The sequence below is a fragment of the Cryptotermes secundus genome, unplaced genomic scaffold (genome assembly GCF_002891405.2).
Source record: "Cryptotermes secundus unplaced genomic scaffold, Csec_1.0 scaffold152, whole genome shotgun sequence".
Taxonomy (NCBI): Eukaryota; Metazoa; Arthropoda; class Insecta; order Blattodea; family Kalotermitidae; genus Cryptotermes; species Cryptotermes secundus.
This window is the reverse complement of record NW_019720705.1, coordinates 1,356,311-1,378,670: the sequence shown is the minus strand read 5'-3', so window position 1 is coordinate 1,378,670 and position 22,360 is coordinate 1,356,311. Positions and strand designations below refer to the sequence as shown.

At 36.7% G+C, this 22,360-nt stretch overlaps 1 protein-coding gene across 4 annotated transcripts; it reads right to left on the bottom strand.

Moving 5' to 3' along the window:
• Positions 1 to 1,466: 1,466 nt before the first annotated feature.
• Positions 1,467 to 17,485, bottom strand: LOC111871089 (protein cortex). 4 transcript variants are annotated; one of them, XM_023863907.2, is made up of 10 exons: positions 17,449 to 17,485; positions 17,278 to 17,341; positions 15,343 to 15,510; positions 13,379 to 13,598; positions 10,908 to 11,095; positions 10,410 to 10,531; positions 8,222 to 8,447; positions 7,284 to 7,473; positions 6,329 to 6,469; positions 1,467 to 4,493 (listed from the first exon to the last, which is right to left on the bottom strand). In XM_023863907.2, the coding sequence occupies exons 3-10, from the start codon at positions 15,499 to 15,501 to the stop codon at positions 4,243 to 4,245; spliced, it is 1,497 nt and encodes a 498-aa protein (XP_023719675.1). In that variant the 5' UTR covers positions 15,502 to 15,510; positions 17,278 to 17,341; positions 17,449 to 17,485; the 3' UTR covers positions 1,467 to 4,242. The 4 variants fall into 4 exon arrangements, with proteins under 4 accessions (XP_023719675.1, XP_023719665.1, XP_023719657.1 ...); XM_023863897.2 differs by lacking the exon at positions 17,278 to 17,341 and having other exon boundaries at positions 17,382 to 17,482; XM_023863889.2 differs by lacking the exons at positions 17,278 to 17,341; positions 17,449 to 17,485 and adding an exon at positions 17,145 to 17,210.
• Positions 17,486 to 22,360: the final 4,875 nt, after the last annotated feature.

Sequence of the window (22,360 nt, the reverse complement as noted above, 5' to 3'; positions counted from 1 at the left end):
CTACTCTGCATACCATTATCTTCCTTAAGACTGCTCCTACAGAGCATAATTTAAGGTGATCTCTATAAACTAGTGACTTTTAATCAAAACTATTGCAACCACTTTCGAGAAAGGCGCCATCTTTTGAGGGGAGGGCATCTGAAGGAAAGGCATTTATGGATCTAGAACATCTAGAATGTCCAAATCCACCGGCCAATGAACTCGCAGCCAAAAAGGAAGGACACATCACAGACACAGTACACATAGAAACGACTCCCATAGTGGACGACCATACTATACGCGAGTTTGAATTAAGACATATAGATGAATAATCTTAATAAGTTTTAGTATCTACAAATTGTATTATACATGTAGTTGACGAATAATGTACATAGATGGAACTATGTTGCCGAAACATGTAGTAAGAAGCGACATATGAAATTGAGTGCACTACAAGACGGCCATTACATACGTATCATGGATGAAAATCAGTGCAACAGGACGCTAAAATACAACATTACTCTTAAACAATGTACATGAATATATCCGTCCAAAAGGTCAGGCGCTAGCGAGAGGTCGGACACATACATACATGCAGGTTTCGGCAGAGGAACCTGACGTTTTTACTATTATACTAATTTAGAAACCACCAGGTTTCCTTGACAGACTCTGTACATACATACAGGTCGAGAGACGACATTCGAAACAACATTTATTCGTTTTCTGAGGGATTAGACATGCAAATCTGTCGATATGTCGTGATCTATTTTTTGCCATAATAATATTTCTTATATACTGTCACGTGATTAGAGCGATCTTGGATTGGTAATCAGATTTATTAGACCCTTAATGATTGTAATTACAAGTAACTCTAGTGCTATCGCTAATTCAGGGAGAAATGTAAAGACTGAACGAGAAGTTGTGTTACTGGTTGCGTGTAACAAAAGGGTTTCAAGAGGAAAGGGTACAATGTAGGAACAAACGGGCTCTTTGGCGAATCGAAACGTAATTTGCAGCTTGAGAACGAGGAACATTTCAATATATGAGAGTTTAAATACACAAGAATATAACAAATGCAAAAGAATGTGCTCAATAAACTCTAAAAAACACCAGTTCATTATCAGTTCATTAAGTATACAAGTGTTAAACCGTTCTTACGTATGTAGGATTTGAGGCTTTCACGGCGGTGACTATGAAGAAAGCAGTCTTCTGGGATTTGGCACCGTATATATGTGGTGTTAACCGACGCTTCGGAGGAACGTATCGCCTCCATCTTCAGGGTAGAATGAAAAATATAAGAAATCCGCAAGCGAAGAGACCGTGAGAACCGGTAAAAGCAGACTGACCGAAGTCTATCTTGCAAAACCATAAATTCATCTGCAATCCTAAAGCCTTATTTTATGTGTCTGTATACAAAATTTTAATCCTTCGCTGGTAAATTTACACCGGTTGTAACATTTTACGAAACAGTTTTGAACACTGGAAATTGGACGGACTTTGAGAGGTGAATTTATTAAGGTTCAGAAATGTCATTTTTTTTTAAATATGTATTAACCAATTTTTGTTAATGAAGATTTATAAAACAAATTACAACAAATCTATGTATGGAATTAATACAGACAGAAGATAAATAAGAAAGCAATGACCTTGTATAACATTCTATTTTAACTTTGAAAATTTAGTGGAGCCTATTGCTTGCACTAAACTTCAAAATAACATAAAGAACTGGTTTGCTAAAGCATACATTTATAGTTACATTAACACATTAATTTTGTTTCATGCAGCATCCTGCATCTTACAGAATCATGTAGATTATGGTCCATTAATATAATGACTATGGTGAATTTTTCTTACAAGTTCAAGAAATTAACTAACCTCAGATCAGCTGGCAATTATATTTTTCAATCCCTGAATATGAATATGATGATAGTGAAGAAGTAAAAAAAATAATACCGATTCTTTTTAACCATGAAATTGGAAATGTTTTTACAATTCCTCTCAAACTCTACAGTTATGACAGCTATAGTCTTTTTGACAAGTCAGTACAGATTTTTAAATTATAAAAAATATATTTGTGAACTGATTTTGATGAAACAAGCAAATACCAGACCATTCCATAAGAATTTATAGGAATAACATGAATGTTTCTCAGAGGAATAATACTTCCAATGGTAAGTGTGCAAGAGAGAGCCAAAATCCCAACCTATTATGAGGTTTTGGGACTAGGGTATGCGTTGAGGGGTGGTGGAAGGCTGAACATGGATTTCATCCAACACTGAATGCACAAAAGAACAAAAAGTGCCATAAAAATTTAATGACAACAGATTGTGTCATGGATGAAGCAAAATCAGGATGAACATCAACCTTGCTGACTACCAAGAACATTACCACAGTAAATGTTATGTTTCTAAGCATCCTATGGAAATACATACAGGTGTTCATGGAAGTGGGCTCACACTCTATACAGTCAAAACCATCCTCAGAAAATAACTGTTTCAAACCTTGGAAAACCCATTTTGGGAAACATTTGTTTCCTGATGACTGTGACAGAAGGATGACAGCATCTTTTCTGGGATGGAATGATGACTGGTCACAGTTATTTAATAACACTGTGTGCAGTGATGAGGCAGTGTCTTATGTTGGTGAGTTTGTGAATCAATGCAACTTTCATTACTGGTTGTCTGAAAATTTATCCAGACCAATGTGCAGAAAATGTGGTGTCATCCGAAGGCGACACCTTAGTGTGGTGTTACAGCACCCACACTTATTGAACCTTGCCTTTTGAGGGGTACAGTGAATGCTGTATGATACCTCAAAATGTTTCAAGGCTGTGGCAGATAATCTCACAATGGAACACATTACAACACTTCATTTCATGCAAGATAGCAAGATAAGGTACATGTTCATCTTGCAAATGATGTCTGTGCATGGCTGCATGACCATTTAACAGGGTGACAGATTGGTAGACATGGTGTCCATGAATGACATTGCAAAACAGACCACCTTGTGACATTTTAATATGGGGGTAAGCCAAGGAACAAGTTTGTCACAGGAAACCACAAAATCTGAAACAGTTGGAAGAAACCATAACCAATGAACTTACCACCATTACTGAATACATGTTGCAGTCTATAGTAGCGAATATGACAGTTCATTTAAGGAAATGTGTTGCAAATACAAGAGATCACAGAGAATTTTAAGTGTTGTGCACAAAAATTTAAGGAAGATTCTTATCATTTACAGTTCTTTTCATTGAAATCACTTCTCAAATAAAACTTTTACAGAAATTTAAAAATATGTATTGACTTACCAGACACTGTATAGACCATGTTATGTAATGTGAATGGATAAATTCAGTCATTTAAAAGGTCGTTTAAAACAAGAAAGAGATAACACGTTTGTTTTCTAGAAATATCTAACATTAAAATTCAATGAAACATGAATGAAATATTGAAATTTTTAAAATTTAAGACTTGAGATTATGTAATATTTCATTGACTATGTAGAACCATTAACTACCACACTCTGAATCTCACGATACACATAACACTTACAGCTTTTACTTACAGTTCTCTCATTTGGAATAATTTTTCAGTTAAATCAATTAACTATTGTCAATGTTGCAAAAGTAATTGTTTGGAGATTATGGCATAGACAAGAGATTTCATTTTTCATTATGTAGTAAAAAATACTGTCCCTACAAACTGGAGAATGAAATAACTATTTGGAAAGGTTTTTCAAAATTAAATAAACTGTACATTATCAAAACATTCAACATACATGCATATAAAACACACAAAACCAACCAATAAAAATAAAGTCTCATGGCACATATCCTATTACACTTTTACTGATTAAATATAATGTTTCCAATGGTGCAATTAGTGTTCCTACCACAGAATATGTGACTGTTTATAATTTGTTAAAGAAGTAATTTATCATGCACAGCAGATATAAGATCTGGTTGATTAAGCTATTATTAAAAATTGATTCATACTTATAATATAGCATAAAAGCAAATCACGACACCATATCTACAAGAAATCCTCTATTTAACAGCTTGTATCCCAATACAAGTGGCACACTGCAGGGCCTAACAATATATTTGAACGACTGGAGGGCTAAGATTACTTGAAATGGCTAAAAAGCCAAGAGTCATGGGATAATTATCTGGACTGTCACTGTGCCCATGAGTCAGAATTTGTATCAGGATACATGGAGGAGTAAAATAGAATTATTTACATAAATTACATGTAATGATTTTTAACGAATTATGCAACCAAAACTGTTGTAATTTATACTGTAATGCATTTCCTCCATAAATGAACTCAAGTTACTTTTGTTGACTTTTTGTGTGTAAGAACTACGATTCTGGTTCCTTTTCTTAATACATGGCAGCATTCTGAAAGATGCAGGCATCAGTGGTTTCAGGAATCTCCTAATATCCTTCTCCCTTGTAGAAGATGGTCCAAGGAAGTACCAGATTCTGAGTGCCTCGTCAGAGCCAGCTGTGGCTGTATGTATAAAAATCATGTGAAAATGCTGTTTTGTGCAGTAATTATTCTATTTTTATGTTTTTATAGATACAACGGTTTAACACCCATTGAGAATTAATTAGAAGACCCATCATTAGCTATGTAAACATTTTACAAATAACTTCCTTCTTTTCTCTTGTATCCTTTGCTGTCCTACGTGTTATGACAGTGTTCAACACCATCTTCCACAAATAATATGAGAAAATAGTCAATTATAAATCAGATTCATCATACAATATACTACAATTCACATCACTATATTTTCAGTGCTCACAGAATAGACACTGTACACTGAACTACAATACTCTCTGCTCATTTGAGACCTGTTATGTTCATTCAACATCAATGTTCAAAAATTCATTGCTATGGTAACCTGAATTTGTGTAACTTCAGAGTTTTCATTTTATTGGTACATAACTTCTCTTATGTAAAAATTGGAAAATTAAGATAAATCTGTAAGACACTGCAGAAAAGGAGATATTTTATTCATATTTAATAGATTTGCTGAAAACATTGTTAAGCAAGGGCTAGATAAACGCCCTGTGATAAGCACATGCAACAGTAGGACAAATGTTATAGCTTGTTGTTAGGCAGCAGTCAGCATGCCAATGAGCTTGCTGGGTGGCAGTCACATGATATGTTTCCTATGGGTCCAGGCAGCACCCCAGTTGACTGACGAAATAGCGAATATGTGACATATGTTTTCTGTGAGTGGTCCATACTGAGGAGTTATCTTGAAGACATTTGGCACTACAACCCTGTTGACAGCATTAGACTGGGGAATGGAAGTCAGACATGGGAAGTTCGTAGTGGAAGAAGAATTAAAAGTCTGTGTGTGAAGACTTAACAGGTGATTCGAAGACTTTATGTGTGCTTAGTACACTAATATTGGGAGTGTAATATTAAGTGAGAATTTTATAGTTCTTGTGTAAAATGTGTTGACAGGAAATGGATAATGAAAACATTGCCAAGATTTAGCCATAGTTAAGTTCTGTTACGTAGCAATGACCAGTGCAAGCGGATGTAGAAGAATTTATTTATGTGTTATAATTACAGCTATCCTTAGAGTGTTATAATTTGTTGTAGTTATGACCTGTATTATTATTATTTTTGTATTTCTAGTGGGGTGGGACTAAGTCCCTTGTACTGCGGCCACTTTTGACCTATTATACCAGCCCCAGATAGGTGAGGGTGATTGTGGAGCAATTGGTGGAAGGAAGATTGGCAGGGGAAACCGAAGTACTCAGAGAAAACCTGCCCCAGCGCCACTTAGTCCACCACAAATCCCACTTGACCAGACCCGGGATTGAACCTGGGCCGCTGCAGTGAGAAATCAGTGACTAACCGCTTGAGCTATGGCGCAGCCCTACAGTTATGACCCCTAAGTGGTCAATAAATCGATTTGCCAATTCAAAACCACGTCTATAGTTACTCCAATACATGACAATAATCCACTGTTATTCATGTGCATGCTTTGATTTACCTCTTCATCATATTATTGCATCTCAGCATCTTTATAAGCATTCAAAACTCTGTATAAGATTGATATTCTATGAGTATTCTTTTGAATTGTTCAAGATGCATATCTTAACAATACCAGATATTTAATATATAGCCTGCTGAAAGAGTAAAAATGGCTTAAGGCTCTTCCATGTCATTGTGCTGCTCAGCTTTCATTGCTTTTCTATGCAATGATGAAGTGCTTTGTGCACATCCTATTTCACAGGCTTCAGCAGCACACTATAGAGTTCTGCTTGCTACCTGTACTCTGCCAATTAATAATGTGACATATTATAGAAATATAGATATCTCACCAATCTGCCTGCCATCTGGACTCCACAAGAGGTAGAAGATTTGTCCAGCATAACATTCCATTCTGTCAACAACTTTGTTCAGCGTTTTCAAAACCACAAGCACAGACCGTCCTAATGGTTCCTGCTCATCTTCTGCAGGTTCTACGTAAAGAACAAATATTGTGAGATTAAGTACAATGTCATATATTACAATAAAATTTATTGCAATGCATATATATTAATATGATGGAGGTGTCTACACATTCATATTGATGTAATGGAAAAATATGGCAAGGAAATTCCCTACTTCTATTAACTTTCAGGACCTATAATATTCCCTAGAGATCTGTCAAATCATTTTACAAATTTTGTCATTGTTGTCTTCATCTTCTTCATCTACATTGTCATTATCTTCATCACATCATCAAACTGAATCTCTGGGAGTGGAACTTGGTTCAAGACTGATAATGCAGTAGAACAACTAATTAAGCTTTCTTAATTTAACCTTTTCCTTAATTCGTTATTGAATTTCAATGAATGCAAATCAATAATCTGAGTTAAATTTCTTTTATTTCAGATTGTTCTCAATTTAATATCCTATTTCACTGGTACACAGAGAAATCTTAAATGGGAGTTTCATTTCACCACAGCCCAAAACTGGACAAAATCCTGAGTTATTTCTATCCACTTTTGCAATCTTTCCTTAAGATTTATATTAATATTACCACCCTAGCTCCTATTGATCCCTCATGTGTCTCCATTTCCTGATTCAATTCACTTACAATGAATTCTGAATTGTGGGAGCTTGAATTACATAAGAAACGATTATCTTCCTAACATCCAAGAAAAATAAAATTTTCTATTTATATATAAATGGATTTGGTAATTAGACTTCAGCATATCAAAATGAAAGCATTATGGGGTCCATTTATGGTAGTGACATGTCAGTAAATGAATTGCAGTTCTTGTGGCTCACCTGAGATCCAGATGCCTGCTACCAGTTCTCCAGTAACTGGACTCCATTCCAAGCTGCACACAAAAGCTGAAGAGCCTAATGTATGATGAGCTTCTTGGGTATATTTATTAACATTCCACAGACTGATGGATCCACTTATTGAACTCCCAATGACTAAGTATGAAGGTTTCCATGGATGCCATGCCATTGCCTGAAAATAATATGGTTGAATGCAATCATTTAATTAATGAAGCAGGTTTTTCTGTAAGTCCCACTGATTTGCTTTGTGAACTTCTGTTAAAGGGCTTATAATTAACTCTTTCTATCTTATTAAGTTGGACTTATCTACTCAATGGTACAAAATTCTAGCTGTGTCTGTCACAATTTATCTCTGCAATTCAAAAGTAAGGAACAAACTAAAAGTTAAAAATGACATGCATGTGGCTCTGTCAAAAATGTCAGTCAGACCTGAAATGTTGGTTGCTAGTAAGCAGCAACAGTGTTTAGACTAACAAGTTTTTGGTATGTTTTGGAATTTGTCATTGTGTTTTCAATATGTATCTTTTTCTATCCATGGATAAAATAGTATGTTTAAATGGAATAATCATTTTGGCAATAGACAATTAGACTGTTATCACCACTGAGAGGGGGGCCTCTAATGTATCATATCCAGATTAAGGGATATGTTGACTGATAAATATTCAGAACCACTGATGTATAATATATTTATTCACCCTTCTCTAAAAGTTTTAACATAATAGAAAGTATTGTACTTGTGCCCATATCTGCTCCAACACTTACCAAAATTACAAAGCTGTGGTGTATAATATGTTTATTCCCCCCTCTTTAAATGTTTAAACATAATGAAAAGTATTGTACTGGTGTCCATATCTGCTCCAGCACTTACCAAAATTACAAAGACTTTCAAGATGAGGTATTGAATTTAATGTTCAATTTACCCTTACTGGATCACCAAAGTTAATAATCTCCATTCCTGGTGTCAGCGAAGGCCAAAGCCACAGTCTCACTGCACTGTCTTCACCTGATGATGCCAAGAACCGACCATCTTGGGAACATCGCAAACTGCAAATCTGACCTTCATGAGCTCGTAAAATAGATGTCTGTTCACTTCGAAGTTGAAAGGATGAGAGTGGAATCAAGAGCAAAGTTCCATTTGAGCAAGCACTGCACACAGGAATACAAATAAGTTGAACTGTATGCCAATGAATTTTATAACTACACTAAGTTTTATACAATATTTTAGTGGGAGTTGGGTTGGCTCAGTCATTATAGTGAAAGGCTATTAGCTGGATGGCCAGGGTTTGACTCCCAGCAAGGGCAAAAATTTTCTCTCCTCCATGACTTCCAGACTGGCTCGGGGGCCCACCCACCCTCCTATCAATTTGGTACTGGGGCTAAAGAGGCCGGATCATGAAGCTGACTACTCACCTCCTCCATCTAATGCTGAGGCCAAGAATAGTGGAGCTGTAGCTCCACTCCTCCATATATCTTCATGGCTTAGTGTTTAATTAATTAAGCACAATGACAACTTTATCTTTTTACCACATTTTTGATGGACTCTGATGTTATATATGAGGCAGTGATACTGTTAATTGTGATTTGTATAGAAAACACTATAATAGAAGTCCAAACTGGGGAACTGGAAAATAAACTTCTTGAAATAAATACATTATATTTCAAATTTGCATCAATGGCCCATCAAGTCAGATAGATTCTCAGAGGATTTAACATATTCTTAACTATATATGGTATTGTAATGCTTACTGATCTTTGGAATAGTTATTTTACTCCTGACCTTATGCTCTTCAGGTCAGTTCTCTGTTCATTTTCCACAACACCACTGTTCACTCACTCTGCTCACCTTTTCTTCCCTCTTCTCTATTATCACTAAACTGATACGAAGTACCCTAGCTCACTGACTCACTAATGAACTGACAACTCACAGCACTCACTACTTCACATCTGCTCCTGTCTGAAAAATGTGGAAAGGGAGAGTCTTGTAATTTTGATCAAATGAGAAGCTCTCCTAGGCTAGAATCACATCCTTGGTGATACCATTCCCTTGTCAAGGCTGCTTGTCCACAGCAGTCCCCCGGACGCCGGTCTCTCCAGGTGCTCCACCATTGTCTTCAGCCTTAGATGTCATGGCATTGCATTCTTCAGAAGGTTTCCCACGAGTGCTTGGGCGACCACAGCCTTCAGCATCAGCTCAGCAATATCTTGAACAATCTAGAAAGGGGAGTCTCGATATTTCAATCAAATGAGAGGCACGCTAATGCCAGAAGATGTAACCATACCACTCTCCACTCTCACAATATTCTAAAGTAAGCCTATAATTGTCTCACTGATTAATAAATTAAACATGACGCCATGAAGATATATTGTGGAGTGGAGGTATAGCTCCACCATTCTTGACCTATGAACTAGATGGAAGTGAATGGACAACTGCATGTCATGACTGCTTTATCTCTGGGTAAGAAGCATGCAGCACCCAATGTATAGGAGGCTGGGTGTGCCCCACTTTCGGTCTGGCTCCTGGGGGGTAGAGAAAAATCTCTTAACCCTGCCAGGAATCGAACCAAAGCTGTATGGCTTGAAGCCTGACACTACACCAACTAAACTGTCTGGCCTCATACTCAGTTGACCTGCTGGGTTTATTTTGGTGCGCTGGAAAGATTGTTTATGGAGGATGAGAACTGTATTACCCTTCAGAAAATCCAAATAATATATATGGTTCCAGTTAAAAAAATGTATTATTCAAACAAGACCTAAATATAAATATTCTTTTGGTAATGATATGATAAATATATTTTAAGATTTATGATTTTTTGAGAAAAGAATTTAATTCATGTATTTTATTCCTGTTCCTACGTTTTTAATTTTGTTTTCATATAATGTAATAATTTTGTTAAATTAGTTCTCATTCTAGTGTCGAACCATAATTACTCAGGACAAGATGCAATACATTGAAATGGCGTAGGAAATAGTTAAAATTTAAAGGAAGCTGGAAAAGATGAGGCACGATTAAGAAATACTCATAATTTAGAGGTTTGATGGCCAATATATGAAAAAAGCCAAGAAGCCATCAAATTCTCTGTACATATCATACTTTTAAAACCAAATTACCTTACAAATTTTGTGTCACTGGGATGCCAGGCCAGAGCGTTAATAAGACACTTGCTAACCAAGGAATCAGCACAGTTACATGTTGTCTCTGCAAGCAGGTTTCTATTTCGTGTGTTCCATACCTGAGGAAATTGTTACAGATTTCAAATGCTTTGTCATTAATTAATTATACTGAATTGAATAATTCTGCAGCTAATAAAGAGTGCTAGTACTATGCAATAGAATATATTACATGCACAAGTTTGTCCTATACCACTGTATTGTTTCTTTCAATTTTTATTTGTTCTATTGTGCCAACTCTTCAATTGTCTTCTGTAGCTGCTGAGTTAGAATGCAAAAATAAAGAACTGAATTGATTTGAACTACCATAACAGCAAATGAAACCCATAACTCACCGACTGCTTCATTACATGTTAATGTTTCTGCATTTTTATTGCAAGATAAATCCAAAGACAATTTTTTATTTGCAGTGTACATCCACTATAACAAAATTCTCACCTGTATAGCAGAGTTATTAGTTCCTATAACTAATTTCTCTCCAATAGAATCCCACTTGACAGCTGAGTAGTAGCCATTTGCAATGGTAGTGAGCTCTGTAGTGTCCTCTCCAGTAGCATACAAATAAACAGAATTGTGCAGAGAAGCAGCCAAATAGTTTGATGGCCCCCAGTCTAATAGATTCAGAACTGCAACACACATTACTGGTTCAGCAGCGAAATAAGTAAAATTGCCCCTATGCTTAACTGAGAACCACATCATAAATATGTATTGGGGAGTTGAGCTGAGTTGGTTTTATTGTAACTGTAGTCCTGTCGTCCAGTAATGTACTAAGGGCGTTCTGTATATAATGCCTCCTTTTTTTTTTTTAAAGAAAACTACGACTGATACAGAAATCATAATAACGCAGTTAAATAGAGCAAGATTTCAGCTACTTACAGCTATTTTTCCACATAATCACCACCATTTGCTATGCACTTTTGCCATCGATGAACAAGAGCCTGTATGCCGCGCCCANGCCTCCCTGTGGGCTGTTGCAGGTTGTTTACCAGTTAAGGATTTCTTGTGGTAGTGTGATGTTATGTTTCCACTTTCTAGCATAAAGTAAATTCACCAAATAATGTTGGAATTATCTCTGTACCTTTCAGTCTTAGCACTTCAGATGAGGTTATGTAAGATAGCCCCTCTGTATTAAGGAAGACAACTAAGGATCTTTCCTTGTGTTAAGCTGTACTGCCACTGTGTAGTACCATATTGTAAAGTGCAGTTTGAATGGATTTTCCAGTTTTGTAGGCAGATTGATTTTGATGCAAGGGATAGTTCTTCATTACATTTTTCTAATGTGCTTCTACACAAGTGTATCTATCATCTTCATTAAGGGAGACAAGTTGATTGGATGATATGCCTTAGCTTCAGTGAGTCTCACTGGCCTTCATTATAAATGTCACTTTTTCAGGTAATAACATTTCATGCTTTTCTGGGAACAGTAGTTTCATCATCATACTTAACAAATATCTGCTGCTGGGCTGTATCCTAAGCCTGTTGTATCCAGCCAGTTTAATGCCATGTTTCTCTGAGTTCTCTTTAATGTTATATTCCCATGTATACTGAATTTATGAACTGTCTAGCATACCAACTCAGTCTTTAACATATTAGAATAATTTTTAGCTTTATATATACAGTAGAACTTGGTTATAACGTCATCAAAGGGACCTAAAAATAATGTAATTATAAATGAATGTCGTTGTAACCGAAATGGGCACTTCCATAGTAGCCTTATGTTAGTCACGCCATGTTTTCGCTACTGCACTTCTCTGGGTATAGGCAGGTACACTATAGGGTAAGTAGACAATGTGAGGTCCTGTTAGACGAGATTCTAGGAAAGCAATGCTGTTAACAACCTGCCGCATCCTCTTGCACTATTCACGCAGTCCCACACCACACCCTTGTTTTCGCATAAAACCCACGCCCCTCTTGCAGCCCGCGGTCGTATTCTTCCAGGACATTCACGTCGGCAAGTAGAGAAAGTGAGGGTGGGCAGACACATCGAACTTTCCCACGATATCAGAGAAATTCAGGAATGAAAATGACGTTACATACGAGGTTGATGCATTTGTGCATGTCATACTAAGCAAGGTATAAAAACAGTTGCTTTATGAGGAATTAGTTCATACCATTGAATATTTGACGCAATAGACAAGGTGTCACAGAAACCGATGTTGCTATAACCAAGTTTTACTGTATATATAATTGTGGCATTTATTGTTTTATGCTTTAAATATCAGAGAAGTAGAAGTTATGTTCCAGATTATATAGTCCAGTTACTGACAGCTTTGCTACATAAATTACAAAAAAGCGTTAAATAACAGTTGTTAAATTCATTGGGAATTAAATTAGATTAATACACATATCCTAGTGAATCAAATAACATTTCATTTTTAAATGTGAAAGGGTGAAGGGTTGTTATCATGATTGAGTCCTTTCACAGATTCCATCAGTAACTCCAGAAGAAAGAAAAAGCAAATGGGTCAAATGGTAATACTGACTCTTATTTGGGAGGTGTTCATTTGAATCTCTATGAGGACACCTAATATTCAGACTGAGAACAAATTTGATGTTTCCTCAGTTCCTCCAGAAAAATTCAATTATAATATCTTACATAGTATGACCACTTCATTTCATAACTTTTCAAATTTCTTTTCAGCCATTTGACATTGTGTAGTGTGAATTACTGACAGCATCATTAAATGAACTAGAAATAAAAATAAATTTGGACAAATTCTGGTACAATGCCTTAAAATGGGATATAACTGCTTCCTTCTAGAGCCATCCTTTTCCATTGTTCATAATCATCCTCTCATTTGACATTGTATGATCAATGCCACAAGAAAGAATTGTTAAACAGACTAAAACTAACCAAACTAACAAAACATTTTCAAATAATTTAATGAAATTTATGATTTAATGCATACAAAAATTGGATCTGAAATTTGGCAAATCCAATAAGTGATGTGGTTGTTTAATCAGTGGTCGTCTTCGGCATCTAATAGGCCACTGATACACCTCTTTAGGTGCTTTCTCTTCTGGTGGGGATGAGCAGCAGAATGTTAGCAGCCGAGCATGTGCATGACTAAGGTTCAAAGCTGACTGCAATAGCCTGCCATATTCTTCCACATAGATATTGCAGATATCCTGAAATAATACATATTGAATATATTACGTGCATAGTAATAGGTTCAAAGAAGTACTGGGCAGGCCGCTAAGGACTGTAAGAAATTAATGAAAGTTGGAAGAAGCAATATTTATTTTTTTGACGCTTTTTATACCTATCCCTCTTTCACATCATCAGTCCATTTCATGTCAATACACTTTTAATGGTATGGGAACATAATTCAGTATTCTGCAGGACCAGCGCAAAAGCACAGCTGGACAAAGAGCCAAATGACATCCACATTTGTCGTTCCTTTTTTGTGCTGTCATAAAATAAAAATTAATTTCTCTTGATCTTTTTTTTTTAAATCATGACCAGCAGTCTAAACAAGTAATGCAAATATGTAAACCAAACTATTTTAAGAATTATGACACGAATAGTGGATCTCATCACAGTGCACTGTGAGGCCATGAACCCCAAAAGTATGACAAAACCGTAGAGTGCACAGTGAAGTTTCTATTTTGAAACATAATGAAAAATGATTGATAGCTGGGACTTGATAATGGATAAGAGCTGACGTGATAGTGTACGCTGGAGTAATAGACTACAAATCCATCAACACAATTAGAATTAGGTGGTGGAAAGAGGTGGATTAAGAATGCAACAGCATTTTATCTGGGTAAATTATGGAATTGTGAGAACATTAAACTCCCTAACTGCCCCAAGAAGGAAATGTGCTTAAGAGGGGAACGCAGCCAGCTACAATCAAAGATCAGTGTATTATGTATAAATATATGGTATGTACTTCAGTAGTCTCTATTCATATATGTCTCCTATTAATTCCCAGTATCTTCAGTAACAAAAGAGACCAAAACACATTGCGATGTGTCTGTAACATCATTAGTCAACAAGTTAGTGCCGTAAGACGAACATGAGCTATCAGACATGAGTTCAGACTCCACTGGCAAATGTCTGCCTGCATTGTAGCAGAATGCAGAGTGTACACTTGGGTATGTTTTAACCGAGTGGTTTCCAAAGTGTCGGGTGTGTCCATCTTGGTAGAGGGTGTTCTGGGAATCTTGTACAGAAACAGTAAATTGATCATAATTCTCAAAAAGTTTTAATATTTGTGAAATCTTTATAAATATTAAGGGGCACGCGTTAGCGTAGTTGGTTGAGGCACTGTGCTACAAGCCAGAAGGTCGCGGGTTCAAGTCCCGATGAGGTCATTAGATGTCTTCAATTGACCTAATTTTCCAGTCTCACTGTGGCCCTGGGGTTGACTCAGCCTCTGTCAGAAATGAGTACCAGGAATATTCTTGGAATGTTCTTGGGGATGAAGGGCGGCCGGCGTCTAAGGCTGAAAACCTTGCCGCCATCAGTGAGCCGATTGTCTAGAAAATGTGGGAACCTCAACATCTCACAATCCTATAGATCTCCACGGCCTGTTGCAAGGATACCTTTACTTTTACTTTACTTACAAATATTGTTCCATNTGGAGGCGATACTTTCCTCCGAAACGCCTGTTCACACAATATCTACACGTCACCACATCCCAGAAGACGGCATTCTTCATAGTCACTGCTGTCAAAACCTCACATCTTACAGGTTTATTCAATTTTGGGGCCCTTTTTGTAGTTTTGGTGGGTTTCTTTTGTGTGTACGTTACACACGATTTCCTTGGGTCGGAACAAATCTCAGAGATGCTACCTGTGTAATGATGAACCATTGATAATGTACTGAACAGACTAATGCAAACGTTTACTAGGAGTAGCATCCGCATACCTGTTTCAAGATGTCCTCCTCTTGTAAAGCCTCTGATAATGCCTGGGTGTACAGAAAATTGTCTGTGTTGAGCCGACATCTGCGAGGAATGAAGCGGTCACCAGTATGACAGTGAAGAGCCCTTCTTTCTTGGTTGAAAGCAAAGGATTGCATAAGCATGTTCAAAATCTAGAAAATTTTAAAAATAAATTCAAAATGTAATCTAAGCCAACTCACTACATTCAGAATATTTACAAATCTATATGGAATTCTGAACCAAGGTGGCTATTTATGGGCCGCATGACTTAGGTTTGAAACCGGCCAGGGACAGAAGTTTTTCTGTTTAGCAAAACGACGGCACCATTTCTGGGCCCCACTGATACCTCTATCCAATATGTACAGAGGATTTCGTCACTGGAGACAAAGTAGCCAAAAGCGGAGTCGGTATAGCGACTGGCTACGGGCTGGAAGGCCGAAAGGTAGGAGATCGAGTCCCGGTAGAGTCAAGAATTTTCTCTTCACGTCGTCCAGACCGGCTCTGGGGTCCACCCAATCTCCAATCCAATGGGTACTTGGGGGCTCTTTCTCCGGGGGTAAAGCGGCAGGAGCGTGAAGCTGACCACTCACATCCAGCTAGTGTCGAGGTCAAGAAAATGTGGCTCTATACATCCACTCCCCCTAATGCATAGGGACAACTTTATCTTACTTTTACCGTTCACTTCCATCTAGTGATGAAATCAAGAATTCATGGAGCCTGAATATGTATTCTCATGGTGTGGACTTTAACCTTAATCAAGTAGTCAAAATGAAGGAGGAACCAAAACTGTAATTTGTTGCTGGTCTTCGGCGGCATAGTTATTCTAAACTTGTGGCCCCGTCGGGACCTATGACGCATTATATCTGTTTTGAAATGGAGCCTCCTCTTCGAAGAGAGAATGTGCCCGACCATCACTGCAGGCTAAAGCCGACCCACTCTGCGATCCTAAACAGAGCTCACAGTACAAGAGACTGCAGACTTTGCCTAAATGTCAACTTCCATCGAAACCATTCCTCGTGGGTAGCGATTTGCGCAGCCGCCCAAGACCCAGACCTCTGAAGGGCCTCGTGAGTTGACGTCACGAAACAGGCAATAATTCTTACGCACTGCCGTAGGTTTCAGGGAAGTAAAATCGTAAATAGTACTTAAAATTTTAGTTCCTAAGGCAGTTCATACTAAACGGAAGTATCTGCCATTCCTACTCTTTATATTTCCATCATTGTTAATTGTTCATAAGTCTTAGTTACATCAAGGTTTGGAAAACCACCATTGACGCTAAACAAAGTAACAGAAAAGCGTAACCCTGTCTCCTGCAACGTGATGCCCTGTAGCCTGGCAGATCGATACCGACGTTTCGGAGGAGCATACTGCTTCTATCTTAAGGGATGAAGTTGGAGGGAGCATATTCCTTCGAAATCATGGTAATCAACTGCCGGATTATATGACACGTTCCAGAATACCGCATTCACCACTGTAAGATGCACCCATGGCCTCACTCTTTTTAATTTTTTTTATTACAATAAAATGTATTCTGGGTCTCTTTTGTTCAGATTATGATTAGAAACTGGCCTTACGGCTTCAGAAGGCGATTTTAAAATTATTATCCACTCAACGTATTCTAATATCAGAAGTCGTGCTAAGTTATAGGCAACTATTTTAATCAGTTTAACAACAAACATTTTAGTTTCAATGAAATTCGGTTATAAGAAAAATATTTTAACCACTGTCCCCTCCTAAGTCAAGACCTGTATATTAATATAAAGGCATTATTAGGTGAAATATATACTCTCCAGATATCTCCCATGCTATAAAATCACACTATATTAAAACACAAATGCAGTATGTTTATGATGCCACCATAATAGCCCTGTTTTACTTGTATACTTGTTCACATGAGTGCTGTCAAGACCAAACGTCACCTGAATCCGGACAGTTCAGGACTGCTGTTTAAAACGTCAACTTCCTTGAAGTTTCCAATAATTACTGCAAAATAATACACAAAATGAAATTCTAAAACACATACCACAAAGCGTAAAGAGCTTCCCCTTTTCAGATATCTATGCTATAATGATTAGCATTTAGATGCTTACTGCATGCAGCGGTCGCTAACTTGTACGAACTATGAGCAGAGAACTAATACACGAATGGGTGGTGGGCGGGGGGTGGAAGTAAATGAAAGGGAAGTTATGCCCTTCGAATATACCTGCACAGCTTTTATGAAAGTCATATTGGGCACGTTCCTCTTACATAATGTAAGATATCTGAACATGCTTCATCCTAGATACTGCTTTTGGTTTGTGCATTAAGTGACGGTTTGTTCAGTGACTATACATCGAACCTGCCGGTCACGGTAGCCGAGCGGTCTAAGGCATGTACTGTCTTTGTCAGTTCGAATCCCACCCAGGCATTGATATTTAGTGTTTGTTTGTGTTCTTNATTTAGTACAAACTCGAAAACCTCCAAATCTGCGTTTAAACCCGGTACCTTTCGAATAAGAAACTAAAACACTACTCGCTCGACAGTGACGTCCGATAATTTGTTTTTTTTTTATTTTTTTGAAAGAAAATATTTAGAAGGGCAACGGAATGTTAAGGTTTTCTTTATTTCCTAGTGTCATTGCCGGCTGCAGAGGAACAAGGGGAGAGGAATACACTGTTTCATGGGAGGTTGCAAATTCTTGACTGCCTCTATGGTCTAGTGGTCACAGTCCCTGGCTACAGATATAGAGGTTCCGGGTTCGATTCCCGGCGCTACCAGATTTTCTGAGAAGTAGTGGATCTGGAACGGGGTCCACTCAGACTCGTGAGGATAACTGAGGCGCTATGTCAAGGAAATAGCCGCTCGGGTCTAGAAAACCGAAATTAACAGCTGTTGCGGTACTTTGCCCTGACCACGCGACACCCTTTATTCGTAAAATTTGGCACTAACTTTGATGAAAAGCAGCGGTCGCACGGTCGGTCGCTTGCGGACTACGCCACGGAGTTAGTTTTGTTTGTTTGGTTGCAAGTCCTATAATTTTAATGTTATTTTATGAAATTCGTACGCTCTTCTGTAAACAACAGTAAGTAAATGTTTTGAAATTTGACACACGCATAGTCTAGCTTGTGATTCTTTATTTCTCTGATTTCCTTCAGAATAATTTGGTGTAAACATTATTAAAAAAAAAATAAAAGTGCATTAAAGTAGAATTTGCAGATGCTTAGTTAAAAGATGGACCTAAAAGGAAAAGGTAAAGCTGTTCCTGTGCTTAAACAATTAAGCATCATGCCGTGAAGACGTGTGGGGATCTGGATATATAGCTCCTCCATCCCTGACCTCGGCAACATGTGTAGGTGAGTGGTCAGCTTCACGCTCAGGTCGCTTTACCTGCGGTAACCATCGGATAGGAGACTAGGAGGACGCCAGAGTGAGTCTGGACGCTGTGGAGTAGAGAAGAATCCCTTGCTCCCGCCTGGAATCGAAACTCGGCCTTTCAGACCGTCTCTATAAAGCCTCAGTTATCCTGGCACTTAGAAAAGAACATATAGATTTCATAAAATTAAGTTTTTTATATTGGGCCTATAGCCTTCCCCTAAGCACCAGAAAGCTATTTTTGTCCTTCTTCTCAACACCTTTTTCAGAGCGTCTTAGTATCTAATCCAACCTCCTATCCAGTGCATGTCAGTAGATATTTCCTTGAGTATAAAGCTGACGGAACTTGATGCTGACCACTGGCAGCCACCTAACGAAGGGTCAAAAGTGTACAGAGTCTTGCCTGTATGTTGTATACATTCATTCATGACATGGTGCCTAGACAAGAGGACAGTTACTGTTGCCATTCCCTGGAGGAGTTTCATGACTTTCACTCTTCACCAAATGTATTTAAAACGATCAAGTCAAGGAGGTTAGATGGGCAGGTTTATGTAACTCACATGAGGGCAGAAGAGGAATGCGTACAGATTTTTGTTGGGAAATCTAAAAGGAAAGAGACAAGTAGGGCAACTTGGAAGTAGGTGGGAGGATAATATAAAAATATTCCATTTTTCTGGTGCTGGATTAGCACTGCTTCTAGATGAAATGTACTTGCGTCTATAATCAATTTAAAATCTGAAAAAGCAGGGGTTTGATTAGCTTATATTTTAGATCATGGAGCCATTTCTCCTCAGTTAATTCCAGCTGAATCTGCTTGATTCTCTTGTCATTTAACCTAGCAATTCACTAGTGGTGACTCAGTCTTGGGTGAATTTCGCTGAGATGGTAGTGACAGAAGAACATTGACACTCCATCACAGGCTTAGTACAGGTATGTATAACTTTCAGCTGGTTAATATCCTTCTCTTATAACTTCATGTACCATAAACATGATATTTGTAAAGGTAAAAGAGTTTTTTAGCCTATTAGCATATTAAATGGTACACAACGAACAATTATGGGAAGAAGCATTTCTTCCATTCTAGGTGATTTACATTATCTATGTGGGACATGTATCTTTGTTCCTGCTGTTCTTTCTCTTCTCCACTACCCTCCTCCACTTCTCTTCCTCAAAATTTACTTATTTCTCTTTTCCTGTAGAGATTGAAAAAACCTATTTCTTTTTTGGTCACTTATACAAAGATCACACCCCATGCTACACAGCTCTTCTCCTGTCAAATATGACCCAGTTATCTGCATAGGTAGTGTCTTGGATATTTTCCCTCTCTTTTATCTTCTCTTTCTCCTCTGTCTTACTCTTGATGCATTTGTCAATATGGAGTATCCACTGACTGTTCCATTTTTCTTTCGCCCATCTGTATTTCATCTGCTTCAGCAGTGACATATGCAGGAATTATTTAGGGAGTTTTTATACATAGTAAATAACAGAACAAATTATTGTAACTCTCTTTATCTTATATTCATTATATTCTTAAAAGTTTTTTGAGTCAACAATTAATAAGTTACAAATCTGCATTTCTAAAATTTCTATGTACACTATATACAATTATTCTTTAAAACAGGAACATGTAACATATTGTTAGCAATATTCTGAAAAGTCAACAATAAAGAGAGAGAAATAGGAAAGCCCTAAATTCTGAAAAGTGGAGTTGTCAGCAATTGTCAGATTTTCTTTCTTATTTAAGTAGTAATAATAATTCTGAGCTTTAACTTTATTGTTAAATATGCGATGTACCACATTTCATACCTCTCCTATTAACATACAGAAACCATGTTTTGTACACAAATAGATATTTTGTGAAACAGTTTCATCAACTACTTGACTGCTATTAAATTGGAATTTATATCTATCAAAGTATTTAATAGACGTACTATACCCCACAGTTAAGTTATTAAACTAGTTTCATACAAGTTTTGAAACTGTTGAGAGTTAAATTAATCAAAGAGCAAATACAACATTGTATATCTCTAATTTTGAAACATGATGCCATTTTCAAACAACTGAAAATTTACTAAGGTTTGTCAAAGGAATGAATGGAACTGATGTAACTGACAGAATTTGTACATAAAAATAGCAAAGGGACTAAATTATCTAACACATTTATTTTACAAATTTGTGAGTATTTTGTATCAGAAAAAATGGAGCAGTTTGTCGTAGGTGAAATATTACATTAAGTAAATTATCTATGATTTATATTTATCTGTAACTTTACTTCTCTATGACTTATCACAACATAAAATCTATATGAATACTGTTTAGGACTGAGTCTGCAGACATTAAAGAGAGGAAGAAATATTACAGAGGCTCTCATTTCTCGAACATGTTTAATGAAAAAAATCACTGATTGAAACCAGTTAGTTCAGTTAATATTTGGTGTTCTGTAATACAATTTTCACTGCGTTAGAATGGTGCGTTTCAAGCATAAGATAAAGGAATATATTATTAATCACTACAAGATTTTAGATTTTCTGTTTTTTTTTCTAGAATTGCTAGTTTCAATCTAATATATGTATATGAAAATGAACTGGCAATTACTAACAACATTCACATTAGTATAGGACTAAACATTTCTGCCATCAGAGAGACACACAGCACACAGTTATCTCTACTTTACACAGCATCTTTTTAACAAACTGAAATTTCTTATCATTTTAAGATATCTGGTCATATTTTATCTAGTACCTCAAAACAACAAAAAATAATGTCTTATAGAAGCAAAAGTACTGACTTATCATAATATATTAAGTCTTGAGTATGGTCTCCAGCATATTAAATCTTGACAAATACATAACCAGAAGAATATGACATAGACATATCTTGCTACAGGAAATAATTTGTTACACTGAAACTGCTATACTTCTTGTAAGAATGAAAACACTGATCCATATTCAAAATGTACCAATTTGAAAAATATGTAATATAGATATATTTAACTGATATTTCACTGTTGAATCAATAAGTGAACAGACCCTCAAATTACTAAGCTTAAGTAGGAATGCCATAGAATGTAGTTTATACCAATATATACAATTATCAGTGTATGAAATAATTCAGACTTGACTACAGTACTGTTGTTGGCATGATACAGACTACAGTCCCCTGACACAGCAGCAAACAGAAACCTAGTTTGTATAGATGGTCTTGTGAGCTGATTCTTCTGCAGAAAGTAACAAGGCTCTTATTTTTAGGTTGAAATATAGGATACGTAGCAATAATTCCTGTACAATATTAAGAGTCACAAATTGCCAGTCATTAGGTAATATGCAAGTTTAAAATGTTAGTCAGATAATAATTTATTGAGATTTATACTGGAGTTACTAAAGAAGAGATACTAAAATAGGTTAAATACTGCATGCACAAATATGGTAGTTAGCACCAGAGATAAAGTTTCTGTGAAATAGCACGCTACTTATTAGATAATAACTTTTAAATTGTTCAGTTATATTACAATCTGGGGATATATTCCAGACTTAATGCTAAATTCACTAAAAACGAAAAGAAAGAGAATACAAGTTTTCTTTCTCAAACATACCAACACCATTAATTCTTTTACCATATCAGAATATTATTCTTTGCATATTTACACAACAT